This window comes from Quercus lobata, chromosome 1 (genome assembly GCF_001633185.2).
Source record: "Quercus lobata isolate SW786 chromosome 1, ValleyOak3.0 Primary Assembly, whole genome shotgun sequence".
NCBI lineage: Eukaryota > Viridiplantae > Streptophyta > Magnoliopsida > Fagales > Fagaceae > Quercus > Quercus lobata.
In genome coordinates, this window is record NC_044904.1 from 33,608,123 (window position 1) to 33,625,973 (window position 17,851).

The 17,851-nt window shown below is 34.1% G+C and overlaps 2 protein-coding genes across 3 annotated transcripts; one reads left to right on the plus strand and one right to left on the minus strand.

The window, feature by feature from the left end:
* The first annotated feature begins 4,083 nt into the window (after nt 1–4,083).
* LOC115988015 (pentatricopeptide repeat-containing protein At1g07740, mitochondrial) lies at nt 4,084–8,529 on the plus strand. Of its 2 annotated transcripts, none has more exons than XM_031111652.1 (2): nt 4,084–6,703; nt 8,498–8,529. In XM_031111652.1, the coding sequence occupies exon 1, from the start codon at nt 4,165–4,167 to the stop codon at nt 5,590–5,592; it is 1,428 nt and encodes a 475-aa protein (XP_030967512.1). In that variant the 5' UTR covers nt 4,084–4,164; the 3' UTR covers nt 5,593–6,703; nt 8,498–8,529. The 2 variants fall into 2 exon arrangements, with proteins under 2 accessions (XP_030967512.1, XP_030967504.1); XM_031111644.1 differs by lacking the exon at nt 8,498–8,529 and adding an exon at nt 7,432–8,048.
* Nucleotides 8,530–12,419: 3,890 nt separating this feature from the next.
* On the minus strand, nt 12,420–13,952 carry LOC115988030 (protein SODIUM POTASSIUM ROOT DEFECTIVE 2). Its single transcript, XM_031111663.1, has 3 exons — nt 13,390–13,952; nt 13,090–13,165; nt 12,420–12,791 (listed from the first exon to the last, which is right to left on the minus strand). The coding sequence occupies exons 1-3, from the start codon at nt 13,846–13,848 to the stop codon at nt 12,628–12,630; spliced, it is 699 nt and encodes a 232-aa protein (XP_030967523.1). The 5' UTR covers nt 13,849–13,952; the 3' UTR covers nt 12,420–12,627.
* Nucleotides 13,953–17,851: the final 3,899 nt, after the last annotated feature.

A 17,851-nucleotide genomic window follows, 5' to 3' on the forward strand; every position in this document is an offset into this window, starting at 1 on the left:
ATGCAAAGCATTCAAGATCCAAAACACACACATACACATTAAACAAGTCTAACCAATTTTATATTTCAAAAAAAAGATAAGACAGTTTAGTTAGCATATATTAATACATGTATTCCTTATGATGGCCAAATTATATTGTACCTACACATGTATCAAAAGTAGAAAAGAATTTGCATGTTGTGTGTGAAAACATAGCACAAGTGCATAAGTGTCTCATATTATGATGATTTTAGATATGAGAAAATCAAATACACTCACACACAATCATAACTACTTGATGAGGATTATCACTTTCGAGGTACATCCTATAACTCCCACATCTCCTAGAAACACGCTTGCAACTATATTTAAAAGCATTTTGATTCTTTTTGCTTTTGATTTCTTTGCATATTCTTTTTCCTTTTGAGCATATTATGCATGGGCATATAAGAGAGAGAGAAGAAATACCCAATTATGTTAAGCCAAAAACATCACAATTTTGCTATGCCAAAGCACCCAGATGTTATACATGATTGGCGGGTTTTAGTGGTGAGATGGTTATTTATGCATTTCTCTTAAGATTTTTTTAGTCCTTCCTATCAAAAAGAGTGATATGAGTGTTAAGTATAAGAGATTACTTAATCGTACTCATCACAAACATGAGTCACAAAGCTTACTTGTTTAGTTGTGCATTGAGATGCTTATCTAAGTTACAAAAGATACAAAGTTAAGAAATTTTGTTTCAATGGCCATCCAAGGTACACAAGTACCAATGTACACAAACACACACTGTTTTTATATATATTTTTTTCAATTTTTTTAATGAAAAAAAAAGCAAAACTAAAAATAAACAAACAAAAACATGTTAAATAAAACAAAACATATAACTAGACTGACTCAAAACAAGAAAGTAAAACAAACAAGTAATGCATAAACAAAAGGGGAGAGAGAGAAAAAGTGATTAAATCACTTTGAGCCATTTTCCTTTCACACCTTGGAAGTACCTTTCCTTTGAGTGAACCTTTGATCTGGTGATGAGGGGGAAGAGTTGAAACTATTCAAGTTCGAAAGGAACATGAGGGTCTTGAGAAGATCTCCAAGAGGAGTAAAAGAGGATGGAAACTGATTCTGGTTTCTGGATGAGAGCATACGATTGCTTTGTTGAGTGGCTAACCACTTGTAGCAATTTGTACAAGTATGCCCTAAAACTCCACAGTGATGACAGAGATGCAGCTTCTTTGGTTGAGACTTTTTGTTGTTAACCTTCTTAGTCCTAGGGTTTCTAGTCTCTTTCTTTTCAACCTTAGGGGGTGCTCCTAGAATAGATTTTCCCTTGTTTAAGTTCTCACTAGCTATTTCGATTTTAATTTCATCATTTTTAGAAATAACATTATTAGTAGGTGAGACAAGCACAGTAGTACTAGAAGAGGCAATATTAGGAGAAAAGAAATCATACCTCAAACCAGTTTTGTCAGAAGCAGCCTTCTAAAAGCTAAGCATCTCATCGTGCTTTGCACTGGAAGTCCTCTCCAATTGTGCTCTAACTTGGAACAGTTCTATTTCAAGCTTCTTTGTCTTTTCAGCAAGGAAGTTGTTCTTGAACCGCAAAACTCCAATGGTTTGATTTGCTTCATCAATCTTTGTAGAGAGCTCCTCTTGATCCAACTCCACATCACTCAGATTCTTGGTGGTCAGCCTATAAAGTTTCTCATGCTTTTCAGAAATCTTGTACAACCTTTTTTTTTGATAATCTATCTTGTACAACTTAGCATAGGCTGTATGGATGTCATATTGTTCATCCATTTTCTCAAACTTAGACTCCACCAAATCCTCTTCTTCATCTACCTCTTCTATGATCCTCTCAGTAGGATTCACTGTGGTAGTGAAGGCATTCAAGATTCCCTCGTCATCATTATCATCTGACTCATCCTTAGGCTCGGTGTCATTCAAGGTTGTAGCAAGGGCCTTTGTTTTCCCAATTGTCTTGAAATATGTTGGACATTCTTGTTTCATATTTCCAAAACCTTGACATCCGAAGCACTTTGGTCCGGAGGGAACAGTGTACTGTTTGCCATCCTTAACATCCTTCTTTCCTTTGTCCTGGCTCTTAAAATGAGAAGAACTGCATTACTTACGGTCCTTATCAAATCCTTTCGCATTGGCATTCTTCATGAACTTCTTGAATTGCCTAGTGATGTAGAATTTTATCTTGGAATCTTCATCGTCAGAAGACTCATTAGTCTCATTACTTTAGGCCTTCAGTACCATGCTCTTGCTTTTGCTTCCTTTCCCAATTCTAGTCAAACCCAATTCATAGGTTTGCAAATTACCAACCAGCTCTCTCCTTTCAATGCACGGATCCCAGTACGTAACTAACACACCAACGTAAGGAAGATGTTGGCTACAAAGTTCTTCAGTTCATCCAACAATGAAGAACAAGAAGCTCATTGGTCACAAAACCCTTGGCACAAAGACGCAGTAGCTTTTAGAGAGAATATGATGAATTAGGGCAAAATTGTCTCCAATCACAATATGCATGTATTATCACTTTGCATCAAGTTGCATTCCTGTGACGACCCTTAAAATAATCTTTATATATGTCTAGGGTTATGAAAAAAGAAACTCTACACAAATACTCATGGATATGCGTGAAATCAGGTTTGAAAATTCTAACTTTGTAATTCTTGACAAATACAGTTACTGTCGAATTTCAACATTAAATCTCGATAGATATGATTCTGTCGAGATATCTCTCGAGCTTTAATAAATTACACTTCTTCACTTGTTTCTTAGACAGATTTACATGACTTCAATACTAAACTTGAATGCTCGTTTCTTGAAGTACTAAACCCATCCTCAATCTACCCAATTACAAGTAAAGAGCGTTTTGTCAAAAGATTAGCCAATTTACATTACATATGTCTCTAACAATTCTCACATATGTCCTAACATCTCTTCTCCTCACTCTCTTTGTCATATAACAATCACCACTAAATAGGCAGAGTTTTTGGTAGGTGACAACAGTGGGTCAATGGACTGCAACAGTAGTGGTGGTAATTATGCAGTCTAGTGGCGGCCAAATTATTATTATTTTCTTTTTTTAAGTTTTGTTGATAAACAATAGCCCAATTATAGTATTAAGGTACTATTATGCCTTTGTTGTTATTTTTTTAATGTTTTTTTTTAGTTTGCTTTGTTGAGCTTGATGTGTGGAATTTTATGGTTGGTTATGTAAAGTTTTTGCTAAAATTAACATTTTACGAGCCAGATTTCAAAAGTTTAGCTAAATTTAGTAAAAAAGCTCACTATCAGTATAAATCTACTATATTTTATATTGTCAGTACTTTTTTTTTTTATAAGATATATTGTTAGTACTTTTTTTTTTTTTTGAGAAAAATGTAAGCTAGTTTTATTAAGAATTAAGGCAAATCGGATTGGAACACTTCGTCCAAATCCCCAGGTAGATCTTCTACCCAAACATTAGTATTTGCAGATGAAACTACTCTCTTATCTAAACAATGAGCTAATTTATAAGATTTATAATATATGATTTAAATTATTATTTTTTGATAAAATATAAGATTTATATTTTTTTTAGAGAGTTTCAACCTGTAAGATTTATATTGACAATACATTACTGCAATTTTTTTTTATAAGATATATTGTTAGTACTTAGTAGTACATTGTAAGTCGGTAAGATTTATAATATAAGATTCAAATTATTATTTTTTGATAAAATATAAGATTTGCATTTTTTTTTTAGAGAGTTTCAACTTATGAGATTTATATTGACAATTCATTACTACAATTTTTTTTATAAGATATATTGTTAGTACTTAGTAGTACATTGTAAGTCTATAAGATTTATAATATAAGATTTAAATTTTTTTTATAAAATATAATATTTAAATTTTTTTAGAAAGTTTGACCCTATAAGATTTACAATTTTTTTATTATTATAAGATTTACATGGATAATACATTACTATAATTTTGGTTTTATTATAAAAAAGAAAAAGACAAATCCATTTTCACACTGTTTCTCAAAAAAAAAAGAAAAAAAAAAGTATCAACTGATTCTAAAACAAAAATATCAGACTCTGACTCTGTATATTTTTAGTACAAGCATCAAACAGACGCTGTACAGTATTATAAGACTTTTCTCAGATTATCTCTTCCCGCTTCCATGATCCATTCAAGAGCAAAGGGCATCAGTCAAACACAACTCATTCTAAGTCGCCATTTCATCAATCACATCCATTCTCATACTCATAAATACCACCGCACTCCCAAGACCAAATCACACCATCAACAAAGACCTCACAATCACAAACCCACCCCAAAGCCTCGCAAGCCCATACCTTTCGTCTCCGATGTCAAAGCCGTACAAGACCCAGACGAGGCTTTATTTCTCTTCCACGACTACCACAAAATGGGCTTCAAGCACGACTATCCCTCTTACTCTTCTCTCATTTACAAGCTTGCTCGTTCTCGCAACTTTGAAGCTGTAGAGACCATTCTTGGTCTTATACAGGACCGAGACATTCGATGCAGAGAGACCCTTTTCATCGTTTTGATTCAACACTATGGAAAAGCCCATTTGGTGGACAAAGCCGTTGAGCTTTTTCATAGAATGCCTTCTTTTAATTGTGTTCGTACGTTGCAGTCTTGTAATACGCTTCTTAATGCACTTGTCGATAATGACCAGTTAAATGATGCAATCGAGATTTTCAATCGTTCTTATAAAATGGGTTTTCGTCCGAATTCGATTTCTTTCAATGTACTGATCAAAGGGTGGCTTCAGAAGGGTGAGTGGGAACAAGCGTGTAAGATGTTTGATGAAATGCTTGAGAAAAAAGTGGAACCTAGTGTTGTGACTTATAATTGTCTTATTGGATTTTTGTCTAGAAAGGGTGATTTAGATAAAGCAATGAGCTTGTTTGAAGATATGATACCGAAAGGAAAACATCCGAATGCTATAACATATGCACTATTGATGGAAGGTTTGTGTCGTGTAGGAAAGTATACTGAAGCTAAAAAGATGATGTTTGATATGGATTATCAAGGGTGTAAACCACGGCTGGTGAATTATGGTGTTTTGATGAGTGATCTTGGGAAGAGAGGGAAGATTGAGGAGGCAAAATCTTTACTTCATGAGATAAGGAAAAGGCATTTTAAGCCGGATGTTGTGACCTATAATATATTGATAAATTATATGTGCAAGGAAGGTAGAGTGGCTGAGGCATATAAAGTTTTGACTGAAATGCAGGTTGGAGGTTGTGAGCCAATTGCAGCTACTTATCGAATGATGGTTGATGGGTTTTGCAGGGTTGGAGATTTTGAGGGAGGTTTGAATGTTTTGAATGCAATGTTGACAAGTAGGCATTGTCCTCGTTCAGAAACGTTTAAATGTTTGATAATAGGACTATTGAAATGTGGGAAGATTGATGCTGCTTGCTTTGTTTTGGAGGAGATGGAAAAGAGAAAGATTCAATTTGATTTGGAGGCTTGGGAAGCTCTAGTCAGGGATGCATGTAGTGGGGATGGAGGTGCAGGTGGACTTATAACTGAACTGATCTCGTCCTGTCATTTTAGGGAATCAATAACTCAATGATATGTCTCCAATATTTTGTAGTTGTTTGGGTAGTTTCTGGTGGCAAGGGCCTGATCACCAGTGTAATTGGTGCTTGGGCTTAATAATTGACAAGTTCTTTGAGGCATGAGATTTTGAAGAGATGTGAATGTTATCCTTTAAATGGCAACAAGTAGATTGTCATGAATAGGATTTCCTTGTTTCTTGGTGTTAGGTAGACCATTCTTTGTTTGGTATAAAATATAAATAGAGTAGGAGATGCACTTGGACATGTCTGATGAACCCTGCTCAGTGATGCTTGTGGTTGAATATAGGTGCAGGAGGCTTGTAATTAAACTGATTTTTCCCATTGATGGGCTTCAAGGAAGAGAAAAAAGATCAATGGTTTGAAAAACTGAACCATTTTGTAACTGTTCATGGTTTGCTGATGCCAAGACACTGGTCTTGGTTTTTAAATTACAGCTAGGGTTTGGTTTCATTTTCTGAAGAAGCCATTGTCCATCCAGTGTGCTTGGAGTTTACAGGCTGAGGCTGCAGCAGCAGTTTAAATCCTTCATCTAATTTTTATGTTGAGAACAATGGAACAATAATATTCATCATACATGAGTGAATATTGGCTCATGTCGTTTAACTATATTTTTCCATCTGAGATTATTATGTAAAAAGGTTTTATTTATTGCTGAAGATGAAAATTGAACATTTTGAAATTCTAAGCTTGATTGCTGCATTTAGTGCAGTTATTGGGCAGGGTGGAAATCCTATAAGCACAAGATAGATCATGGAGTGTAAGATGAAAAAAAGCAGGCAGCATCAATCTTCCCAACGTGATCAATGGGATTCCACCCTTGAATGGGGGTCAACTCCCTCCAGGAATGACCATTCAAAGCTTGTTTTGCAACACTAACAGTATTTGATGATGAGCTAACTGAAGGGAATGAGATAGGGTATGGTTTGGTTTGTAAGGCACAAGGGTTCTACAAAGCAAGTTCTGAAGATGGAAAGAGCCAGACCATGGCTTTCACAACCATGTGTGAGAGTGGCACCGTGGCGGTTATGCTGATAGTCTCAGCTTCTTTGGTGGTCCATTGAACTGCTACCTCAAAATCCAATCTTGCAGTCATGGGTGGTACTGGTAAGTATGTCAATGCTAAGGGCTATGCCACTGTTAAGACCTTTCCAACTACAAGTGGAGAATGTGCTGAGTTCACTATGTATCTTACTAGCGTGTATAGATTTAACAGTGGCTATATACTTATGAAAATTGTTGGGGTTTGTAATACAGAAAAGTTGGGCATTTTTTACATGCAATCTAACATTTGAAATTTTGAAATATATATATATATATATATAAACATATTTTAAATTATCAGTTTTTATTTTAAAAGAATTAAAAAAAAAACCTTTCATTTTCTTATTTGCTTTAATGCATCCAACTACCTTGGCTTACGGTGAAGTCCAATATACTTTGTATGACCAACAGCAACATAGTCCAGGATCTTTTAATAAAACATTGTGCTTCTAAGACCAGGAGGCTCGGTGCATGTTTTTACTTTCTGTTGATCATTATTTTACAACTAAACAAAATCACGAGGATACAATTCTGAAGTATGTATTGAACACATATACTAAACATTTTAGTCATGAATTTGGACATTCTTTTGTATGCTAATTTGTAGACCTCACAGCTTTATGCTCAGTTACTTTTTGAATGTCATCATGTCCAGCTTTCTGATATCACACAATCTTTGTGGTAGTTAATGCATACTCATGTTACACTTTCATAATTCATGTACTAGTTCTGTCCTTCCATCTCATATGGTCTTTTGCCTTTTTCAATAATTTTGTTTGATTCTGTTACAGGTTTTAATTTTATACAAGTGCAAGATTATTTTTTTTCAGTGGGTTCTACACTCTTAGAGAAGTGAGATTGTTGATGGGCTTTATCAATGTTGTTGAAGGTTTCATCATTGTTAACTCATGGATCTGTGTTGATTGTCTGTTTGCCTGAATTTTCAAGACTCTGTCCTCAACCATTCTTGGGCCTCTAATTGTTTTTTTCGATAATCATAGAGACTAGTTATGAGTATGCTTTGTTGCATCACCTTTTCTATAAAAAATTAATAGAGACCATTTTAACTTTTGAATGGCTCTTGAATTTTCAAGGCTCTATCCTAAAACCAATATAGGGACTCTAATCGTGAGTTTGTTTAGTCATATCTCTGTTTCTATAAATGAACTGCTTTTGAGCTAGGCGTACTCCAACGCTCTTGGTAAACTACATGGGGAGATTATTCTCTTCAACTGGAACAAGCATAAGATCTAGGTGTTTCCAAATGATTGAGAATATTTATGACCTGCTTGATAATCCTATTTTTTGGTTAGGATATTCATAAAAGTGTCTAACAGATGGTGGTTTCATAACGTCTGGCATTGGAGGAATTTGGATTCAATAATTTAAGTATTTGAATGTTGTCTAATAGATGGAGGCTGAATCAATAATCAGAGCCTTGGTTATCTTATCTTGTATACTTGTCAGTTGTCGTGGAAGTTGAGTTTTTAAGTTTTTAAGTTTTCATGTACTTTTGTTGTTGTTTGCAATATGCTTAGTCAACTATTTAACATGAAAATTATTGTGCACTATCTTTCTGCCTTATTTGTTGTTTTCCATCTTGGAATAGAATGAGTTTCTTTTTTTCCTTTTTATACTAAGAGCCTTGTAGCTTAATAGACACATTCTAGTGTTTTTGATGGAGACATCCAAAGTTAAAATCCCCCACCCCCATTGTAGCTATCAAATTATGAAAAAATAGAATGAGTTTCTTTTTTGAACATGAGCAGTAATAACACTATTCAGTATATGTTCACTTATCAGCACGTTTTTATGCCATATGATAATTCATGCGGCTGTTCTACTCCATTTGTGTAGGTATTATAACGATTAGTATGTATTTGATCTGGATTAGTACAACAACCAAGCTTTAGTCCCAAATTCTTTGGGTTGGATATGGATTCTCCAAAGTCAAGGTGCACATTTTTTGGCCCCAGCTGTGGGACTCTAGCTTTACTCTTATCTGTTACATTCCATTCATTGTTAAACTGATATGCTAATGCAATGTTGCATTGTAGCGGCAAGAAGTAAAGCCTAGGCCTGTGGATTCACGTGGCCTAGTGTTTGCAGTGGGATTTGTTATTTTAGGTCTGCCATACTCTGCCTAAGATGTGCTACCAAATCCAGGGCATATAATTATCAATTAGAATGTCAAATTTCATTAGGATAGGGTACCCCTAATAATCTCCTTATTTAAAAATGGCTTAACAACACTATTGAAGGCTGGTCCACTTGGCCGAGCAAGTTTGGTGTCTAACATCTTCCCAATCCCGTTCCCTAACTCCATACTCGTAGTCTGGTTTATTAGATCTTTTTACAGGTGTCAAAAGTGGTTCTTTGGACCTAAATTAGGTGACAGGTCCCATTCTCCACCCTAACTTTGGGCTAGTAGCATACTCCCGGATCAATGTTTAGGAAAGGCCCACACCATACTGCTACCAATCCTGTATCGAGGCACTTACAGACTTCTCAGTTTTAGTTCTCACTTTTGTACCTCATGCTATTCCTCTTTTGGGTTCATTTTTTATTATATTAGATGGGAAATCCACACGGAGATTTCTTTTTGTAGTTTTCTCAAACAGCTACCAATCCAGCATCGAGGCATTTACAGACTTCTCAGTTTTAGTTCACACTTTTGTACCTCATGCTATTCCTCCGTTGGGTTCTCTCTTGATTATATTAGATGGGAAATCCATAGGGGGACCTCTTGGAGTAGTTTTCTCAAAAAGTGTAATTCAAATACTCATGCTTTATCGGTGTTTGCTCAATCTAGGCAAGAGGTCTCTGTTTGGTTAAATTTGAGTTCCCAGGTAAATTATGAAATTCCTTCATAAAGCTATTATCTAATTAAAATAAGAATTTAAGATTCAAACTTTTGGATAGGGACCGTGGTTTGGAGTTTGGACCAAACATAACTGGTACCTTATACATGTCTCCCCTGCATGAGTTAGCCTGACTGTGGATTGGGATTACCGAATCATCTGGAATCGTCCCAATACTTCTGCTGCCATTCCATACCGAATCTGAGTCATTCCTCGTTTGATGATAATACAATTATTCTTCCAACACAATTAGCCACAGGGAAGCATCTTGAGACTTATGCAAATGTGTCATTGTTCATCATTTTTTGTTATAGCATTTTAGACTTTTAGTTAACAAAGTGGCACCATGACCTTAGGCTGCTAAGACCTTTATACATTAACTTATAAACCCCTATATCTGCAAAGAGAATAGTAAACTGACACATGTTTGACACATAAGAAATTGTAACATCTATATGTAACAAAAATCTTGCCACATCTACGAACAATCCTTATCGAAGGCAAAATTTCCATGCCCAATGCTATGACCAAGGTTGGTGTACGTCCCAAATCACCAAATTTCTTTTCCAGATTCATAATATAATCCCTTGAAGTTGAAAGGTGGGCCCTTTTCCAGCCGTCCAAGCCATAGTCAAAGAATATAAAGCAACCAAACACCCGAGTAAAGAAAAAGTTAGGAAGAAGAGGGAAATTCATATAAATGTGGAAAGAGAGAGTTGGAAATTTTCTTTTTTCTATACCTTCTGATTTTCCAATTCTCTTTTAGCTTGTCAAATGGTTAAGAGTTCATAAAGTTTTTAAAAGTAAAAACAGAACAAGAAACAGAAAGCCATGATCATGAAGCAGCCCCACCAAATGGAAAATATGAAATGGACTTACTTCCAAAAGTATACCATGCTGTCATCATTTGGCCTATAATGGGGAAGGCACATCAATGCACAAAGAAAGTCATTGCACCAAAACCGAGGCAGGTCAATTTGTGTTATATGAAAAATTGTTATCACCATGTGTTGAAGGCTTATTTTGTATGTGAACATCTTAGGATCTCTACTGTGCCAATAAATAATTTCACAGACTCATATTTCTTAACTAGTCTGTAAATTCAAATACATGCTATTAGACTGTCAGTGATTGGACCAACCCACAATTTGGTAAAATTTTTCATCTTTTAAAAAAAAAAAAAAAAAAAAAAAAAAGATTGCTAAAACTTGTTGAGGAAAGCCCACATACAAATTCTGATAATTATCTAAACAGAATAGCCACCCCATCAAATTGATGGGCCATCATTTAGAAGACAGGAGTAAAGTAAAAGTGTAGTCTGTCTGTGACCCAAGCCACAACCTTGCCCCTCCTTGAATGCGACCATGTCCCCGCAATCCGCATGCATGATTTCCATGTGTCCAGACTCTTCACATGCTATTTTGAAGTGTCTGTAATCAAATGCAGGCTGCTCATGCTTGGAGACCATGATGTATGAAAAAAAATCTAGAACTGCACTCCTTTCTGCTACAAACTTACCACAATTTTAAGTGGTGGAAAAAATGGTGGGTTTAATGTAATAGACAACTAGTCATAGTCCGTTATATAAAATAATTTTTGAAAAAAAAGTATCTTATTTAAGACTGTATTTATGGCTATAGTGAAGATTATTCTTTTTCTACTATGTTAATTTATATATGCACCTCTATTATATGCATAGAAAATTTGTACAGAATTTTTTTATTAAAAAAATGATATGATAGATACGTAGAATAAGATGGTGTGAGGCACATTTTTTAATAGAAAATTTTCTTTGCTTAACAGTATCATAGTTGTCTTAAGGTGTGACCAGTAAATTCTCCTGTGACGTTTATTTATTTATTTTTTTGAGGAACCTGTGACGTTTATTTTAGAAAACTAAATTTAACAAAGAAGTGGCAAGGATATTTAATTATTGGGTTTATAATTATAGGCAAGTGATCATCAATTCTCAATAACTCAGCAAGTGGTCCCAAAAACTCTTTATTCATTCACAATTAAAGAAAAATATAATTCCAATGATTGGTAAAATTAGTTTTTAATGGTTGAATAAGAGATCTGAGATTCAACCTATGACGTTGGCTCCTGATGATAGTTTTTTATCATCAAACCAAGACACCTATATATTGGTTGTCTTAATGTAAATAAGAAAGTAAGAAACATTAATGTAAGTAGCACTAAAAAAAATGGATTTTGGTTAGTTCAATTAGTAAAATATTTTATTGTCGAATAAGTAATTCAGACTTTGAAGCCCGCTTACTTCAAAAATCAATTATTGTCTTAATTCGTTGGTAAAAATTATCATAAAATAAACACCATAAGTTGTAACTGTGTGTGTATATATAAGAGGAAATAATAAAGAAAACAATAAGTTAGCATTGGAATAATCATTCAAACACATACTGTAGCACATACACAAAGGCAACCAAAATTGAACTAGTACTGATCCCTGAGGGGTTGGCTAGTACAAAATTTTGTGTTTTTTATAAATATATTTAATGACATAAATTTTTTCACAATTGTTGACATAATAACTGTGATTAGTGTATAATAAAAGTGATTTTAGTGATAAGTCTGAAAATAAGTTATTACTCTAATTATAACTACTCACTTTACTAAATTGGTAAAATTTCAATTCTTAAAAAAAAAAAAAAAAGCATTGCTCAGATAGAAGCTTACAGATACACTCTACACTGGCACTCTTGCACAAGTTTGCTAAAGAATTGACCCCACAACAAGCGGGATTTATATTGGAAGTAGTAAACAAAAAGACATTTCAAGAGTTGCCAGCCTAATAAGCAAGATTTTAAATTCAAAGAAAGTGAAAAAGGAAAGCTTAGAAGGACAAATTTGTTCCTTCCAAGAAATGATCAGAGATTCAGGGAGCATAAGAGTACCAATTACCAAACCACCTCTTTAACTTTAACTTTCTTTTTAAACAAGAAAGATTACGATTCCAATCCCATAGAAGAAAGAGTTTTGACATTTACATTACAGGTACATATTGAAACATGATACGTTGATTAAGCATCTAACCACATACAGACACAGTAACACACACCATCGAAACTTGTACATTAAACTCTAATATTATTTGCAGTTAATTTCTTATGCTGACCATTGGGAAGATGGTGATGGAGATGATGATATAGGAGACGGCCAAAGTTGTGCATTTTTCACTTTGGAAACACTTGCGAGTACACCTAAAGGTGTCACGTCCCCAATGACTGTCACTTTCTTTGTCTCCAAATCAATACTAAAAGATGTTACTCCTGCACAGAATTAGCCAAAAACATTACCTTAAAAAATGGGGAACTGCAATTTGATAATTGATGAACGACACAAAACTAGGGTGTAAACACTATAAAGAATTACTGTCGTACAGTTGGTTTAATATATGTACTATAAATTAGAGGTGTTTAGGTTGAATACTTGAATATATGTTTTGCTTACAAGTAGTGCTATTATATATTCAATCTTGGTGTTCATCAAAAAATATATTCAATTTTGGTGGGGAATATTTAAAAATTTTAATGAACAAACAATCTAGTATGTCTACTAAAAACTAACCTTCCATTTTTGAAATATGTTTTCTCACTTTTCCTTCACAGCCCTTGCAATGCAGTGATACCCTCAAAACCACGACCTGCATATTGAATATCAATAATAAAAGTTAACAACAACAACAAAATACAAACACTCTAACTACATAGTTTTCTCCATAAATTTTCTAGGAATATGTTTTTCAAAGACTATATGACTAAAGTTTTGGCACTAATAAAGCTTGTTGCTGTATGTTTCTCACAAAATATATTAACAAGTTCAGATTTTTTTTAAGTACGAAGACACAGAAAGATTAATTAAAGGTACCTGATCAAGGGAGCGAGCTGAGGAAGAGGATTTCAAGGCAGGAGGGTGATTTGAGCTGAGGCGCTTAAGCTTTGGCGACTCAGCAGGAACCAATGCAGAGACAGGCTCAGACTCTGACAACCAGTTGATAAAGTGTGTGTCACTGTCACTTAAGAGAAATCTAGAGGAACCAGGAGGACTATTATTACTCGGATCATTTGTGTTAGCAGAGCTTTTTCTACGTAAGTAGTCACTTTGTTTAACGGAACTGGGCCTCTTATGCTTTTCATAGTAAGGCTTAGGATTAAAGGGTAACTGAGATGAACATGGCACATGAGGTAGGCTTTTTGGTCGATCATGGAGGTGTGGATTGTGGCGATTATAGGGTCTTGGACCACGGCGGACCATGGAACGTTGTTCCATGCTGGAGCATATGGCTGTGGAGGCCGGTGATGCACAGAAAAGATCCATTCTTTTCATGGTTGGACTTGGGGGATGGTATGGTTGAGGATAGAATAACTTGGAAGTTTTGGCTTTTTCTTTGTGAAAATGCAGCACAAGCAGCAAAGAAATAGGGAGTAGTAGAAAGTATCTTCCTGGTGAGACCAACTAATCTTCTTTTAAAGTTGAATATGAGAGAGAGAGAGAGAGAGAGAGAGAGAGAGGAAAAAGGAGCAGCCAGGTCCCACAAAAGGGATTAGGGATGGTAATAATAGATTTGTGATTAATCTGGATCTTCAAAGTTGTTTATTTTTTAATTTTTTTGACAGGTGGGGTTAAAAGTTTGGTTTATCTTTGTGTGATATGATTACTACCACTACTAGTAGCATGAAGAAAGGCTCAAAAGTAACTCCTCTTATTATTTGGAAATCATTGTTTTGCATATAATTGCAATATTGCCAACTTCTTCTGTCCTAGACTTTTTGCTTCTTCTCGGAGTGTGGACTGGTTACTATGTGGGACATTTAGTGTTGGCACTGAATTAATTCCCCAATAATGGATTTGACGTTCCTTTACATTAATATGAAATTTACATTAGTTTATTGAAAATTGTGCTAGTCTTCATTCAAATGAACTCAAAAAAAAGAAAAAAAACTCTATTGAAAATTTTACAAGTGATTTTAGGTAACTGAAAACTGGGTTTATAAGAAATTTGTATGTCTTATATGAAAAAAAAAAAAAAAAAAAAAAAAAAAAAAAAAAAAAAAGAAGAAGAGGAAGAAGAAAGATTTACGATATAATTCATGTTTTGATAACTATGTGCAAACAAAATTTGGAGAAAATGAGCATTTGTTCATAATTTACAAATTATGTAGCAAAATGCCCTTATTTTAAAACTATTTAGCAAAATGCTCTTGTTTTTGAAATTTGATTTTAACAAAATTGAGTTATGTGTAGAACTCGATATCTTCAAAATTAAGTTATATGTATATTTTTAAGTGCAACTAGACATAAGTAATGTCGACATTGTTAATATAGAGTTCTACCTGTAACTCGATTTTGTTAAAATTGAGTTTAAAAAACAATGACATTTTACTAAATAGTTTCAAAATATGAGCATTTTGCTGCATAAATTAGGAACAAATGCCCATTTGCAGCCATCAACTAACTTGAAGGCATTATTGACCTCAAGGCCAACTGGCTATCCGACTACAAAGTATGGTTATTCGGCCATGACATCCAGGCAAGATCAAACAATGCACTTAGTATAGCGAGACTATCAACCAAGACAGCCTAGGTCCAAAAAGGGCATGAAAGAGCCTATATGTGTGTTAGCTGCTAAGCACCCCTGCCTAAAAGCACAAATGGTAAAAGTTTATATTGCCTCACTAGACTAGTCTTGCCCTGTGCAAGTTTTCCTTGCTCCAAAGAGATAACAAGACGGGGATAGATTTAATTCACCTGACTCTGTATATATATGTAATTTAATATTTTTTTTATACATGTCCTAGTTAATTATAATTTAATTTTTGGTAAATATTCTTCTACCATTCTTAACAAAGTTGTTTCTCATTAAGGTCGAAGTCATCTCATTAAGGATTGTAAAATACATTCAACTTGGCCTGCCCATAACCTACCTTGCTCCCTCCCAACACGGGTTTTTTTTCCACCCAATAGAAGAGAGATGGGGTGGGAATGAGACATCCCTCATCCGACCCTACCCTATCTCATTGCTATCTCTAAGGATTTTGACAATTCACATTTACATTTATTATGGCTCACTCACAATCATTTGCATTAAATACGATAGGATAGGAGCTTTCCCTCTATAGTGTTGGCCCTAAGGAAGGCACGCTTAACATTTGCATTTATTATGGCTCACTTACCGTCATTTGTATTAGATGCAAAGAGACGAGGGTCTTCCTTCTATAGCGTGGGGAAGGCATCCTTGGGTCACATCCCTTCAACCAACCTAAGGGAGTAGTGTGTTATCAAGCCCTCCACTTGATTGCATAGGGAAACCCCCCACAAACCTACATTGAGGAAACCCTATAAATACCCTCATAAATCAAGAAAAATATGTAATCCTAACTACTATTACTCTATTGTGTTATCTCAAGATTTCTATAAACTCTTGTGCTAATTTAACCTTTTGAGTCCCTTCGGCTAACCCCCTAATTGATCTTTGGCCTATTGAGAATGATGCATTCTTCATGTAGGTTCTCACGTTGAGCATCCCAGGAAGCCTAACCTCTGTCTCAATTTGAATCCTTATTACAATTCCTTTATATATATATATATATATATATATATATATATATATTTCACCGCTACAATTTCTATTTCCATTTCTTTGCACACTATGAAGTGAGAAAGTAGTAGTTGGACATGCGTTTTACTTTAGGGAGGTGGTTTTTACACACCTTTACTATGGAAAAATTTCTTTTACAATTTGTTTCTCAACTAGTTGAGATGACAAGTTTTGAGTAGTAACCAATTATTTTCACACAGAAGTGGAGCTTGTTTTTTTTGGGGGGTGGGGGGGGACCAAATTGTGATATATATATATATATATATATAAATAAAATCTCACCCCTGCAATTTCTATTTCCATTTCTCTGCGCACTCTAGAAGTTTACACACCTTTAATATGGACATAATTTCTTTTACAATTTTTTCACAACTTGTTGAGATGACAAGTTTTGAGTAGTAACCAATCATTTTTACACTGGAGTGGAGCTAGGATTTTTTATTTGGGGGAGGGGAGGACCAAATTGTGGTACTAATATATTATTTAAAAGTTAAGATAAACCATCACACACATGCATAAACACATACACATATATAAACCTTAATATTTTGATACTAGAGTAGGTCATAATTTATAAATATATTATATATACAAAACTATCAACTATGGCATAAGTATATTCACTAAATAATTTTTATGAGATTTTATCATTTTCTAAACTCCAATGAGTATACAAAAGTTCTAGTTTGATAACCATGTATAAAAAATGAATTTGAGAAAAACAAAACTACATTGTCTCTATAACTACTAGACCAATTAACAAATTCTATTATTTTTAAGAGTATCATTGAACTAACTTAAATATTTGAGGGGCCAATTTCTATTTTTATAGGTGAATATTTAAATTTTTTAATAACTATACAAAAAATAAAAGAGTTTTTTGAAATTTTGGAGGGCCATTGCCCCTGAGCCTAGCTATATATAGCTCCACCCATGCTTTCAGCCTTTCACATGCACATAATATTGAGATCGCTTTTATTTACCACGACTCATAATCTACCATTTTATAAGGTCGTAAAAAAAAATAGAAATAAAAAGTTAGCACCCTTAGATTTAATCTCTTTTACATAATCTAACATTAGTCAAGAATCTTTCTTTTAATTTTCCTTAATATTCAAATATTATATAAGATAAGATAACATCGGCGCTGTGCAGCGCTGATGTTTAGAATATAGTTTTATTTCTTTACATGAATATAGTAACGTATTATAGTCGACATAATATATCACACTACATGAATTTTGCAAGCGTGATTATCACTTTTCTACAAGTCTCGTGATAGAACATTGATACTTTTACCTACTGCAACTTTTTGTCCACTTCATTGGATATACATAAATATGAAATAATCAAGTTATTAAAATCTTTACCACCGTACACCCTTGGTATGATGGTCACTTCATAAGTATAAGTGCTTGTGAGGTGTGAGAGGTAAAGACTGGAGTTCAAGTCTCCAGGAGGGAGCTTCACATATATATACACTTAGATTTGACTAGAGTAGAAATTCTATTTTGTATATAAAAAATAAAAAATAAAAAATAAATAAAAAAAGTTCAAGTCAGGGTTCAAGTATTCAGAAGGGAGTTTTACATACATATATACTTAGATTAAGATAGAGTAGAATTCTATCTTGTAAAAAAAAAAAAAAAAAAAAAAAAAAAAAAGCCATCATACTATGATCCAAAAGAAGTTGTTAAAAACAATTAAATTTGGAATCTTAGTTTCGGGGAT

Coding starts and splice junctions, on each gene's coding strand:
- LOC115988015 (XM_031111652.1), top strand. CDS start 4,165: ATGATCCATTCAAGAGCAAAGGGCATCAGTCAAACACAACTCATTCTA.
- LOC115988030 (XM_031111663.1), bottom strand. CDS start 13,848: ATGAAAAGAATGGATCTTTTCTGTGCATCACCGGCCTCCACAGCCATA. Junction 13,166..13,389: donor CAGCTCGCTCCCTTGATCAG/GTACCTTTAATT, acceptor TTCAATATGCAG/GTCGTGGTTTTGAGGGTATC. Junction 12,792..13,089: donor ACATATTTCAAAAATGGAAG/GTTAGTTTTTAG, acceptor AATTCTGTGCAG/GAGTAACATCTTTTAGTATT.